The sequence below is a fragment of the Euleptes europaea genome, chromosome 1 (assembly GCF_029931775.1).
Source record: "Euleptes europaea isolate rEulEur1 chromosome 1, rEulEur1.hap1, whole genome shotgun sequence".
Taxonomy (NCBI): Eukaryota; Metazoa; Chordata; class Lepidosauria; order Squamata; family Sphaerodactylidae; genus Euleptes; species Euleptes europaea.
This window is the reverse complement of record NC_079312.1, coordinates 161,383,431-161,398,065: the sequence shown is the minus strand read 5'-3', so window position 1 is coordinate 161,398,065 and position 14,635 is coordinate 161,383,431. Positions and strand designations below refer to the sequence as shown.

The window sequence follows — 14,635 nt, the reverse complement described above, 5'->3', positions numbered from 1 at the left end:
CTGTGAGATCTATTCCACACACACTGCTTAACCAAACAAGACAGAAGAGATCTGTGACCAGATCTCCAAACATCTTTAATATCATTTAAAATCTGCTGTGGGGGAGGATGGTTTGGATTTGGATTGTAGCACTGGGGCAGCAACTAGGGTATGTCTGTTAATTCTTTCCTTCTGCACTGTTTCTTGGATAGAAATACCTTCTGGCTGCTATTAGCCTCAGTAGGGAAACAAGACGGGCAACCTGATTTCCCCCCTGTACTAGAACGAATAGCCACTTTTTTTGGTTATTAGTTCCCCACACACACTTTGGCTGCTTTTAAATGCAATTAAATATGTCATGTGATCATGGGACTCTAGTAAAGCCTGTAGTGTGAAGCCTGGCAGGGGCCTTAAACTGGGACACCTGCTGCTTTGGAAACAGATTTGCCACAGAAGTAGCTGTGTTAGCCTGTTGCAACAAAATTAATCTGCTGGCACCTTAAAGACAAACTCAAACAAGGAAGAGGGGAACCAAACCCAACCAAAACAAGAAGTTAGGAACCTCTTGCTGTTCTCCATCACCATCCAGTCGGGTTCCCTAGGCAATGGCTGCTCATTAGCTTCTGAGTTGCCGTTTCCCTCCTCAGAGGACTTCTCCGTAACCGCAGGCCCAGCTGATGACTTGTTATTCAGTATTTCACTTTGGCTTCTAGTCATTGACCTGTTTGACATGTCTAGCCAAATCATTGCCAATCAGAAGTGGCTATGGGATTTCTCCCCACACCCCCATCTCCCAGTCTTCTGACCAGTCCTTGTATGTTATATGTACGTTAGCCAAGGGCACGTTAAAATGAGTCCCTCCTAATCCTCTTATAGCCATTTCCTTCTCAGGTAAATACAGTTCAGGATTCACTGTGTGTGTAAAGTGCCCTTATGGCGCTTTACACAGCCGACTTATGGTGACCCCTTTTTGGGGGTTTTCATGGCAAGAGACTAACAGAGGTGGTTTGCCAGTGCCTTCCTCTGCACAGCCACCCTGGACTTCCTTGGTGGTCTCCCATCCAAATCCCAACCAGGGCTGACCCTGCTTAGCTTCTGAGATCTGACGAGATCAGGCTAGCCTGGGCCATCCAGGTCAGGGCCAGGATTCACTAGCTCTGGCTTTATTAGGGTAACTTGAGCCCCCAAATCTCTCGAGCCAAAGACTTTGGTATTATTCACTTCAACTGGTTCCATATACTCATTTGTAATTATGGACAATATATGCATAATTCATGAAAGAAAGACACCACAAGTCAATTGCTAATTTCTGTTGAATTTGATTTTTTATGAATTTTGCCTTGTATATATAAAACTGTACATTTAATTTTGTTGATTGAAAAGGCGCTATGAAGCAATAGTGCAATCTGAGGAAATTATATTTATAAATATTGATATAAGTGAATCATTAGCCTACATCTGTGATTTTTGAAACCTCCAGGTGGTGGCTGGAGATCTCCCGCTATTACAACGGATCGCCAGCCGATAGAGATCAGTTCCCCTGGAGAAAACGGCCGCTTTGGCAATTGGACTCTGTAGCATTGAAGGCCTTCCCCTCCCCAAACCCCACCCTCAGGCTTCTCCCCCAAAATCTCCAGGTATTTCCCAACCCAGAGTTGGCAACCCTAGGTTTCAAGTTCAGGGGGGGTTTACTGATTCTGTCTCTGAGCGTTTTTAACTGCCTCTACTTGTGTAACTACATTTAGTTGCCTCACCGGCCCCGAATTAGTTTTCTTTATTAATTTGGGACAATTGTATCTTAAATGCTCTATTTCTCTACAATTAAAACACCTCAGTTCTCTCCTAGTCTAAGGAGTCTGCTTTGCAGGGTTGGTTTTCTGAGGTAAAATCCGCCCCCCCGAGAGAGCCAAGCTTGGTTCTTTTGATTCCCTGAGGTAAAATATGTTCCGCCAAATCCTCCTCCAGGGAATCCATAATTTCAGCCACTCTTGCTGTGTTCTCTGGCTTTTTGTCCCTCACAATCCATCTATATTCGATGGGTATGACCCTGTCAAACTGTTCCAGGGCTGTTAAATTGACTACCTGATCTCTAGTTTTGGCTTGACTGCCCTCCAACCAGCGTTCTAACCGTCTGTCTAAACGACAGGCCAACTAAATAATAATAATAAATAAATACATTTTATTTGCGGCTAGAATGCCAGATAAAACAGGTAAAACAGAAACTGACCATACAGAGTAGATGTTTACAACCAAGGCTAACAAAATTAGGAATCACCCAATAGTTTTCATCTGGCTTTTTCCAAAGTTCCGTAAATTATTTTGTGCTATGCTCTGCAGTTAATCCAAATCTCTGTCTCACTCTTTCTTTAAAGAGGTCATAGTCTAGGGACTCTTCCTGGCTGAGGCACTTAGAATTTGATCAGTTATAGCTTTAGAGAGTAGTTTGGATTTTTATTAACACTGTGGCCATTTATGCAGAGTCAATTTTGATGCTTGCTCAAAGCTCTTTTTAAAAATGGGACCTTTAAAATGCCTATGCACGGTCCCGATGCAGAAGGAGAAATTCCACCCCCCACTCGCCTGCTCCTTCGCCCCTTCATTTGCATAGCCATTGGCAATGGTCGTTTGCATAGCTAAGCTGCGTTTGTGATTTTTCATGGTTCCTTCAGTAAATGCTTTGGTGAAGGGGCGGAACAAATACAAAAGGTCGCGTTAAAGGGGCTTTTAAGAAATGCGAAGCAGGTATGTACCGGCTTCGCAGTCACTTCCTGAATGACGGTTCAGCGTGGTAAACTAAAAAATATATATGTGGGGCACTTCAGCCTGGAACACGCTGCTAATTACCAAGCATAAACGGCCTTTCAGACACAAACAGGCAATTAATGATTAGCCACTAGGTGGGATCTTCTCATACACACTCAGGATTCCACCCATACCAGCCTGCCCTTTCCCAAGAGTCAGACTAAAAAGTACAAGGTCTGCTCAAAAGTACAAGGTCTGCAAGGACTGCCAAAAAAAACAAATCAGTGGGTTATAGATCAAATCAAGCCTGAACTGACCCTAGAAGCTAAAATGACTAAACTGAGGCTATCGTATTTTGGTCACGTCATGAGACGACAAGAGTCACTGGAAAAGACAGTCATGCTAGGAAAAGTTGAGGGCAGCAGGAAAAGAGGAAGACCCAACAAGAGATGGATGGACTCAATAAAGGAAGCCACAGCCTTCAATTTGCAAGACCTGAGCAAGGCTGACAAAGATAGGACATTTTGGAGGACATTGATTCATAGGGTTGCCATGAGTCGGAAGCGACTTGACGGCACTTAACACATACACACACACACTGCTCATCACCAGAGACAGGCCTAATGAATGGGGTACTCTATCCTGTCCTAGAAACAGAGCTCAAACACTTTGCCACACAAAGCTACCCCTCACACTGTCTGCTCTTTTCCCTGAGCCAGACCTGAGCGGTGACTGCTCTCTACCCAAGGCAGAACTCAATCAACTCCTTCAGTGCTTTCCTCCAACAACCATCCCCTGTCTGAAAGGTTGGAACAGTTCTCCTAGGGGCTGCTCTGAGTGGCTGTTCCTCCCTTCAGGGGTAGGACACCCTCCTGTCCGTCACTCAGAGCAAGTTGCAAGTATACATGGGGGTGTAAAACACAAATCGAATAATGTGTGTATCCATTTTCTGAGACCACTGAGGAAGACCTTAGGGCCAAATGCGTCTGGTCACAGTGATTTAATGTGTGTCATCAAACTGTATTGTATGTACCTGATGGTTTTAATACCTCTACGAGGCTGTGGATTTTAACCTTTTTATGAATTTGTGTACACAGTAAAGAAACTATTATTTTGTTAGTTTGTGCTTGCTCAACCTTTTTGGTTCCTAACCTTAAAGACAAAGACTAATGATTCTGGCATAAGCTTCCATAAGTGTCCTCCATGAGATGCATAGGAGTGTATATTCACAGCAGATGGACGATAGCTGCATATCCCTCAGAGCTATGGAGCCCTCTCCAAGGTCAATTGTAGAATGCCTTTTTTCCCACCTGGTATCAGACCTTCATCCAGCTCCACTGTGAGATCGGGACCAGTTCTCCTTGCCTATAGCTTCCCAATCAATATGAATGTCTTTCTGGAGCAACCGGTTATCTTGACTTGTTTCCTGTCGATGCTTTGCCTGATCTCCTTCCTCACTCTTGTGCCCGGCTTCTCTTTCAGCATTGCCCACGAACATTTAACTGTAGCTTAGCTGCTCACGGCAGATTGCTTTGGCAAAGAGCAACGAGTACAAGCTTGAATGCAGAGTCCCCTGCTTCAGCCATCTCTGGACCTGCGCTCTCATCATGCCATTGACAGACAGGAATTTGTCCTTTGTCAATGACTGGGGAGAGTGCAAGGAAAGAGAGGCTGGGGCAGGGACTCGGTAGTACTGTATTCATCTGCAGTAAAGCATCCCTTTAAGGGCTGCTTGTCGCATAACCTATTGCTTTCAGTTCAGCCGTAGCCATTTGTGCCTCAACATGCAAATATTTGTCAGGTAACAGAGGCTGTACATAAGTATCAAGCCAGAGCAAGGATTTTTCTGATTAGGTGAAATAACTTTTCCTTGCTTATTAGTTTTTTTTTTAAATTAAGGATACAGAAGGTAAAAAAGGTAGGGAAAGGCAGGGTATTGACAAAACATAGGGGAAAAATACATTCTTGCTCATACGAAAAATTAACCAAGCAGGCTACCTAAAGATTATTGTATCTCTTGAATTGGCGAACATCTTAACGAATATACAAGTACAAATATAGGTTCATTATAATAATAAACGCCATCATGTGTTTCTTATGACCATTCAGTTTACCACTGTACTTCAAAAAACTAACTAATAGTTATGTAACATTAGGCTTTTACTGTGGTTTCAAGTAGCCTCAAGATAACTATAGAAGAGTTTCCACTTTTCTTTGTGCTGATCATGAGACATTTTTTCTGTTGTGTTCATCAAGTAGGTCATTTTGGCCATGATTTGCTTATTAGGACTGTCATTTCAGATTTACAGACAAACGAGTGTATTTTAAGAGCATTTGCTGTGGAGTGTATTTTTAAAGCATTTGCTGTGACTGCTTTTTTAAAACACCTCTATATTAATTACAGTATTTATTTATTTCATTTTTACCCCTTTACTCTATAGCGGGGACCCAAAGTGGATTGAAACATTCTTCCTTTCTCCATTTTATCATCACAACAACCCTGTGAGGTGTGTTAGGCTGGGAGCATTTGACTGGCCCCAGGTCACCCAGCAAGCTTTCAGGGCACAGTAGGAACTTGAACCTGGCTCTCCGAAATATAGTTGGACACTCTAACCCAGGGGTGGGGAACCTCAGGCCCGGGGGCTGTATGCAGCCCCCGAGGACATTTTTTTGTGGCCCTCGGGAGCTCCGGGGCCCTGCTGCAGAGGCGGGGCGCAAGGTGGCCCTCCCAGAGGGTGTTCCTGGCACCACGGCTTACAGCAGCGCTGCGGTGCCCTTTGGCAGCAAAGCATGCATGCAGGAGCCAATTGGGCTTCAGGGGGGCCCTTTTGTGGACTCTGGGGAGGAGAGGGCATGGAGACTGGGGCTCGGTTGCGTGGGGCTCTGTGCGCCGCCGGGTGTGTGTGTGTGTGTGGGCAGGGGAGGCTGGGGCCTGGTCGCACGGGAAGGCTTTTCTCTCTTTTTTCCCTCTTTTTCTGTCACTCTTTCTCCCTCTTTCTTTGTCTCCCTCCGTCCTTTTCTTTGTCTCCCTCTGTCCTTTTCTTTCTCCCTTTCTCTCCATTTCTCCTTCCCTCCCTTTTCCTCTTTCTCTCTTTTCCTTCCTCCCTTGCCGATCGACTGTGGGCTGCACCCCCCTGGCACCTCGTTTGCTCGGGCCCACTGCTGGCTGCCCTTCCGCCTGGGAGGGGGGAGTGGGGGCACCCTGCAGGCCTTCTCTGTGTGGCCTTCCCTGGGTTGCCAACCTCCAGGTGGTGGCTGGAGACCTGACAACCCTAGCCTCTTCCCCCCCCACCGGGAGATCGACACCTGGTATGGCCCCTGAATGATGTCATAAATGTGCAAATGGCCCTTGGCAGGAAAAAGGTTCCCCACCCCTGCTCTAACCACTACCCCATTCTGGCTCTGTTATGATACGTTATAATAAGGTTAGTGTCTCCTTTTTAGGGCAAAGTGGCTGGCAGATTTTGTATGCAGAGCTAGTTCATGGGGTCATTTTATCAGTGGTCACTCAATATGCAGAACCATAAGTGAACGAGATATACTGGGACTCATGAGGAATAATCACATATGGATTGTTGTTTTTTGCCCTATCTAAATGGCAATACAGTTTGTTAACATTTTGCATAAAATTTGTCTCCATTTCTCTTGTTAAAAAATAAGTGAAACACTTGTGATTCCTAATGTAGCAGAGCCTTTGCAGGCATTCAGGAAAAGTATGGATTCAGAGTCATACTTCTCAGGAGATGTTCTGCTCCCGTTAATTTGTTTTTATGTCACTGTGCATCCCCTGTAGGTGGCTGAAGTTTGAGGAAGATGTAGAAGATGGAGGGGAGCGTTGGAGCAAACCATATGTGGCTACTCTCTCTTTACACAGTCTCTTTGAGCTGAGGAGCTGCATCATCAACGGGATTGTTCTTCTGGACATGTGTGCGAACAGCATAGAAGAAATTGCAGGTGCTGGCTTGGGATAATTTAAAAAGAAAAGAGGGAAAAAGGAAATGAATGGTAGAGACAAGATATTTTGGTGCAAAGACTACTTCGATTTTCTACAGTCTTTGCTCAGCAATGAAGGGTGAAAGTGCACTAATTAATTAAATAATTGGTAATTTGCTGTCCTTTATTTTTGCCATGGAGGGCCAGTCCTGGGAAAGAACAACACAATAGTTTGGATTAAATTTTGTAACAAGGAACATGTGATCTTTATATGTTAGGATTACTCACCTTGCTTTATAACTGATTAATTGATTAATTAATTTAAAATTAAGTTTCTCAATTTGCACTTGATATATTTTCTGTAGATAATACATATGAATTGCTGGAAATAACCAGTGCACCAGTTTGTTTTCAACTGAATAACCCTTTGATTTTAATTAGGTATTATTTCTTACATTCATTGTTGTTGTTTTTGAAAAATTGATACACTTGATACATTGCTTATTTAGCACATTTTATTCTTTGAGTTATATGCAGGGCTTTCAGATGATTAATGGAATCATAGGGAGCAATCCTAAACTGCTTTACTTGGAAGTAAGTTCCATGTTATTCAATGGCACTTACTCCCAGGAATGTGTCCCCAGGATTGCCGCCATAGTCAATTAATTACATGGGTCATAATCAGTTAATTTAGTACAGCAGTACTCAGTTTGCATCCAGTCCTGGATGACCCAGGCTAGCCTGATCTCATCAGATTTCAGAAGCTAAGCAGAGTCAGCCCTGGTTAGTCCTTGGATGGGAGACAACCAAGGAAGTCCAGGGTTGCTATTCAGAGGCAGGCAATGGCAAACTACCTCTGTTCGTCTCTTGGCTTGAAAACCATACAAAGTTGCCATAAGTCTACCGCAACTTGATGGCACTTTCCACCACCACCACTGAGCCTTTGGCTTGCAGAGAGCCACGTTCACAATTGCCACCATCCAAAAGAGTCATGTGACTACCTCATGACCTCTGCACCACCCCACCAAATGTACACATTCAATAAGATACGCTATAACTATGATTATTAAATATACAGCTACAGCCTTTTAAATTATTAGCATACCTCTGCATGTGTAGGTTTTTTCTTCTCCCCACCACTGTTGAATCTCAGCCAGCCTTTGTGTATCTGGAGTGAGGGCTTGCTCTCTCCTTAGCATGAGGCATGGTAATGCAGATGAGCGAGTGAGATTGCCAAGGTGTCAAGAGAAGACCAAGCTGGCTAAGAAGCAAGGCAAGTTAAACCACCACTGTCCTGCTGTAACCAACGTGCTCTTTTCCCATATGGCTACTGTGATAGCAGTTTTACTGTCCATTTCTGCAGTCAGCTCTTTCTCCTCCTGGTAGCCAAACGGGTGTTGGAATGAGAATGCAGAAGCTGCTGAGAAGGAAAAGGGGAAATTGTTGGAGAGGATGGGCCCTCTACTTCCATCCCTGTTATGAAACTCCTTACCAATCCACCTTTCCAATCTTCCGTTGGTGATTGTGTGAACTGGCTGCCAACAACAAGCCATATCAAGCAATTATCCTCTTTGCTGGAACCTGGGGTGGGTGTCACACTGGGAAATGGAGCTCAGAAGAGCTACATGCGGCTCATCCAAGAGCCACGTGTAGTTCCTGAGCCACTTGACTATCACGGATACAATAATTAATTAGAATTGCTAAGATGCTGCATTAAAATTGCACCCCCTTCTCCCATACTGCCGATTGTGATTTATCATTCTTTTTATCATGGACGTAAGAAGTGGTATGTTTCCTTCCCCCCCAAAGTCATGTGGGGAGGGGGGTTGCCTGGCTTATATTTTTCATAAATATAGCTAATTTACAATTTACAATTTACAAAACCATAAAATCACTTTTATGGTAAGAACTTACCTTTTTTTTGTTGGTAACAGAAAAGCTGGCATCTTACAGTTGGCATCCCTGCAAGCCCTACCCATGTTAAGCCCTACCCATGAATGGGTTTTAACAAGGTGCCAGTGGACTCCGTCCCTCTCTTTGGGAACCACCACCTCTGTCCATTGCAGCATTGGCCAGAGACATTTATTAGCGGATCAATGCAAAATCCAGTCCTGAGTTGTTAAATCCCCCTCATTTTATCAGCAGAAACTGCAAGTTGCCTTGATTAAAGGCTAATTGAGCAAGCAGGAAATCTAATTGGAATGGGCTGTCTTTGTGCTGTTACTTTTCACAGGCAAGTAATTTCTTATGCCTGATAACCAATGTAATGCATTTCTATAGAACAGATAATGGAGCTTGCCCCCCCACCCTCACCTTTCCTTCCTTCCAGGAAAGCAGCTTGGAGAAATGGGTTCTTGATTGGCAAGATGCCATTCAAGCCTTTGGGTATCTGATGGTCAGTCCCATTCTTAGCACATTTCTTTCCTGCAAGTTTTGCCAATACCAGTCAATTACCCAAGACTTTTCATTGAGACATTATGTTGCAGATTGCTTATAAATTTGATTAGATGTGCATAGAAATAAAACTGACTCAAGGGCGTGGAAGCAAACTGCATTATCTAGAATGAGGTTGCAGACACATTATTTAATCATTTTGGTGAGGCCAATGCCTGCTTTCCCAGAATAAACAAAGGGATTCTTTACATTCTGTCTTTCTGCAAAGCAAACTTGCTCCGCGTTGGTTTCTATGGCTCACACCATGCCACTGTTGCCTCTGGCCCTTTATTTCTAAAAACACCTGCTGAATTAAAAGCAGCCCCTTATGTTTAGGTTGATATGAGGTAAACCATGATCCAGTAATTGCTTCTCTGGGTTTTTTCACTATAGCATTTTGTGGGGTGGAGGGGGGAGAGCCGTCTGCTTGCTAGATGGCGAAAATGGATAATCAGTCAGTCCCAGCTTAAGCAATGACAATGTGGAGGTATATTCCTCTGTAGAATCTGGCTGTGCGCCAAACCTGTATCTTATCACCCTCCTGGACATTCAGAGAGGGCACATGGATATTTAGTTCATTGCACGACTGGGTAGGTAAAGATGGGAGTTGCTCCACTCATTTGGAACTCTCATGTGTGTATGTGTAAAGTACCACCAAGTCTCAGCTGACATATGGTGACCCTGAAGAGTTTTCAAGGCAAGAGACTAAAAGAGCTGGTTTGCCATTGCCTTCCCCTGCATAGTAACCCTGGTATTCCTTGTTGTTCTCCCAGCCAAGTACTAACCAGGGCCGACCCTGCTTAGCTTCCGAGATCTGACAAGACCAGGCTAGCCTGGGCCATCCAGGTCAGGGAACTCTCAAATAGCTAGTTCTTAAGAGGTTAAGCAGCTAAGTAGCAGGGAACTTTAATTCTAATAGAAAATTTAAGTTGTCCTGTTATCTCCGTAGATGTTTCATGGTTGGAAGGGGAGCCATGGGAAAAGTGACATAGACCAGGGCTATGTCTCTGGAAAAGGGGAGGATTTAACTTTTCATCTGTACCATAACACTGATAAAAATGGCCATGGTAGATTTAAAAAAGACTGGCAATACAGAAAAACTTGTGTGATTTGTCTAGTAAGGCTTAAAGCAGCTGGGAGACAGGTACTTTCAATTTGGAAATATCATAGTGGGAAGAATTAAAGGGCTGGGGGGGGGGAACCCTTCCCTAGTGCTGTGGCTGCAGTCCATATAAGGCCCACCTGTGGGTGTTTTAAGGATTAAAGAAACCAGATGTTCCTTTCTTGATATTCAAAAACCCATGTTGTTTGACCTCCGAGGTTCTCAAACAGAGCTAAGAAAAATCTCTGTCTAGGACCATGGAGAGCTACTGCTAGCCAGGATTGATAGGTGCTGGGTCTATGGAACTGTGGTTGGATGAATACAAGGCAGTTCTTTTTCTTTATAGCCTTAAGATTTAAGAGGAAGCCCCACTATATATGTAGATACCAGAATGTTGCCATGGTGGCTGTGAAGATCTGAGCCATGAAGTCCCATTATTTTAGCAAGCATTGGTTTACGATTGAAGTGTTTCTTGAGAAGCAGGGAGCTGGGTTAGGATATATGAACATTTAAGCTGCTTTATAAAGGAGGACACAAAAATGTGGTGTTAGAGTGTCAGTCTAGGACCTGGGAGAATCAGGTTCGAATTCCCACTCTGCCATGGAAGCTCACTTGGTGACCTTGGGCTAGTCATATACTCTCAGCTAAACCTACCTCAGAGGATTGTTGTGAGGATAAGATAGAGAAGAGAATGTTGTAAGGGAATTTGGGTCCCTGTTGAAGAGAAAAGTGTGTGTGTGGGTATAAATGAAGTAAGTAAACAACTAAAGGTTGCTTGTCTGTATTAGTTCTGGGGCAGAACAGAAAAAGTAAAGGAACAACTCTTCCAAAGCACCCACATCTGCATGGGCTTGCCTGGTACCTATAAACCTGGTTAAGGACAAGGGAGGAGAAAGCATCCTCCCCATTGCATACATCGAGTGGGTATTTGTTGATTCACCTCAGGTAATACGGAATATACTTGTATACTGATGTCCAGTGCTGCTGGTGTATACTAGGGCTGAAATGTTTAATTGGCTTATAGCTGAGATCGATTTAAAACCTTTTTATTGACTAAAAGATGCCCCCTCATACAATGAACTGAGAAGAAGGTTTTTTTTCTGAGGGGGCGAATGTAGTATTTTTAATACAAGCACTTTTTAAAAAAGTGGATGGCCAGCACCATTTTAGGAGAGGTGTACTTTCATCTTTTATCTCACAGGCAGGGATACCTCTTTTCAGACACCTGTGTATCATCTAAAAGTAAAGCAAGTATATTTTCTGTCCTAAAGAATTTTATTTTTTTTGCATGTGAAGATTTATGTAAGGTTAATTGATCAGATTTTAAAAACTTTATCTATTTTAGGACAATTTTAGGCTGCCTCTCCAAAGTCCTATGAAGAGCAATTTATCAGGGGGGGAAATTGTAAAATTTTCATATAAAGATAAAACAAGTCATTTAAAAACAAGCCAGAACCATATCCATAAAACTGACCAGAAGCAGACCATAAACAGTTATTAACTATTAATTAAACAATTAGTTAAGCTATTAATTAAACAGTGTTATTGTTGTTTTCCTTACTGGTTTTTGTATTCATTCATTATTGTTTACTTTAAAATTCATTATTAAACAATTCGCAAAAATGCCTATGATTAATTCAGTACAATTTCTCTAATCAAGTGCCAGCTGTGGTCTGTACATTTCTAGGCATTGCTTGGTTTTATATAACTTAGATGATTGGAAGCTACCACAAATCAACAGCTATCTGGAAGAAGGGCTTAAAAAGAAGCCCAGTATGAACAATAACATAGGAAACCTGGAGTACTCCACTACAGGAGGGATTGCTAATTTGGCTGTCCTACTCTTTAGCTTAGTTAACCGAGTGGCTAGTCAAGCCCTATATCCAAAGACCTGTTCATTACCTAGAAAGGTGGGGGGAAGAGTTAGCAGGCCATTTCAACATTTAAAAACTGCAGCCAGGGATGATGTTTAATTTGTGTAATGTAAGATTTCTCCATTTTCAGACATGGTTTTGGATCAACACGAACCTTCCAGTGACCTTGATGAAGTCACCCGTAAGAAGGTCCGGGAAGCTCTTCTGAAAAAGCACCATCATCAGAATGAGAAGAAGAAAAACAACCTGCTCCCAATTGTCCGCTCTTTTGCTGAGGCTGGCCAGAAAAAGTCAGATCCTCACTCAATGGATAAGACAGGTGAGGATTCTTGGGCTCCTGACACTCTAGCTGAGACCGCCCCCCCCCAGTAGCTCATGAACCATCTACTATATATTCAGAGGCTTCTGCATGCCTGTAGCAACTGAAATTAGGAGTGACAAAACACTTTTCCAGCCCTCTCAGTGTCAGTGGCACTTGGCTTCTTCTGAGAGTAGAGAGGAAGTTGCTGGAACTTCCCTTTGCTGCTATATGAATTAGACATCCAGGAAAATAAATCAGGGAAGCTCTTGATGTGGTCAGAAATAGCATGATCCAGTGGGCAAAGCATAGGTCTGGATCCAGATTTCAAAGAGTACACATGAAGCTACACGTCACCTACTGCCTGATCCTTTTAACCAAGTAATTTATTTTATTCAGTTTATACCCCGCTCTATTTCCCAGCCAGGGCCGGGCTCAGAGCAGTTAATGATTATTAAAGAAGCCAATACATAACAACAATCAATAAAAATTATTAACACTTATCAACAGTTATTAAAAGAGCCATTAAAATCCAATTGTACCAATTAGCGCCACTTATAGAACACTAAGGGCCCAGTCCAGACCTGGGAGGGCGAAAAGTCTTAGGAGGTGTGGAAGGGCCCACGCCAGCATCTGCGCCGCTTGTGCCGGCGCCCGGGCCACTTGCATCGGGGCACGGACACTGGCCTTCCAGTGCTGCCACAGCAGTTCAGCCCCGAAATGCTGGTTCGGCCTCCCGCCAGCGTTCTGATAATGCATCTCCGTTATCCCAGGTGCGCTGTTGTCCTAGGGGGCTTCTGGGGGTGGAGCTGCCTTTAGACAGATTCCTAACCCCCCTTCAGGCCGGGAACGCTCCCTTTGCCCTTACTTGCATTTACGCCACCTTTTTATGTGGCAAAGCCCCGTGGAACACTGGAGCGGTTTCACAGGGCTTGCAAGTAAGGGCAGCTTCTCGGTTTCAGTGGTGGTGAGGACTGAATCCTTTGGAGGCAGCGCCACTGCGCTGCCTCCAGCCACCAGCGCAGCCCCATCCCTCAGGTTTGGGCTGTTAGTTGGTTTCAGGTAGCTGGCTCAAGGTTGACTCAGCCTTCCATCCTTCCGAGGTCAGTAAAATGAGTAACTAGTTTGCTGAAAGTAAAGTGTAGACGACTGGGGAAGGCAATAGCAATCCACCCTGTAAACATAGTCTGCCTAGTAAACTTGGCGATGTGACATCACCTCATGGGTCAGTAATGACCTGGTGCTTGCACAGGGGACTACCTTTACTTTTACCCTATGATGGACAACTTGGGAAGGAGAGGGCATAGCTCTGGTAACATTCACACTATTAGTTCACCCTACAAACATGCGTGCTTCTCTTACGGAAGGAGTGCTAGCATGGTAGCATGACCCATAGCCTGTGTGGATACAGGGTCAGGATGTGTAGAGGAGGAGCAGGACCGAGCACTCTGGTCCTGCCACTACTGCCAACCAAGCAACAGGCACTGCAAGCCCGTCCCCCCATTAATCTGTGTACAGTCACTTCATATGGCTCAATACTACTGGAGGTACAAATTGCATAGGCTGCATCCTGGCAATCAGGAATTCTGCTTTTCAAACATTCCTTAATCTTGGGGGATGGAGTTTTACACATATGCTGTTTGGATACATGCAGGTTCCATGTCTGCTTTGGAGTGAACATGTATTTGAGGGAAGGAAGGGCAGTCTGTTGAATGGGGGAACTATGCTTCAGACCCCCTCTCCCTCTGTGTGCATTGTCCTATACCCACAGTGACATGCATACAAAGCTCCTGGTCCTTTTTTTTTGTCCTCACAGGAAGAATAGCACACAGTGCATGTGTAAAGTACCCTCAAGTCACAGCTGACTTATGGCAACCCAGTAAGGTTTTCAAGGCAAGACACTAACAGAGGTGGTTTGCCATTGCCTTCCTCTGCATAATGACTCTGGTATTCCTTGGTGGTCTCTCATTCAAATAGAATAGAATGGAATAGAATAGAAATTTTATTTATACTCTGCCCACCCCTGGCGAAACCAGGCTCAGGGTGGCTAACATCATATATAAATACGCATAAATACCCTGCTTAGCTTCTGAGATCTGACAAGATCAGGCTAGCCTGGGTTATCCGGGTCAGGGAATAATGCACAGTAAGCATTCATGAATATGAACTACTTTTGTGTGACGGTGGCCTCAGAGTTTGCCACATCCCTTTTCTGCCCCTGCAGCTCTTGTTCTCATGTACCAAAGCCATCCACCTGGACATGGATCAGTGTAA

At 44.0% G+C, this 14,635-nt stretch overlaps 1 protein-coding gene across 1 annotated transcript in view; it reads left to right on the top strand.

Moving 5' to 3' along the window:
• SLC4A8 (solute carrier family 4 member 8) overlaps positions 1 to 14,635 on the top strand; it is a 79,810-nt gene that overhangs the window by 21,930 nt on the left and 43,245 nt on the right. The window contains exons 4-5 of the mRNA XM_056867003.1: positions 6,515 to 6,675; positions 12,194 to 12,382. Of these exons, the coding sequence (XP_056722981.1) occupies positions 6,515 to 6,675; positions 12,194 to 12,382 (350 nt within the window). The remainder of the gene's footprint in view (positions 1 to 6,514; positions 6,676 to 12,193; positions 12,383 to 14,635) is intronic.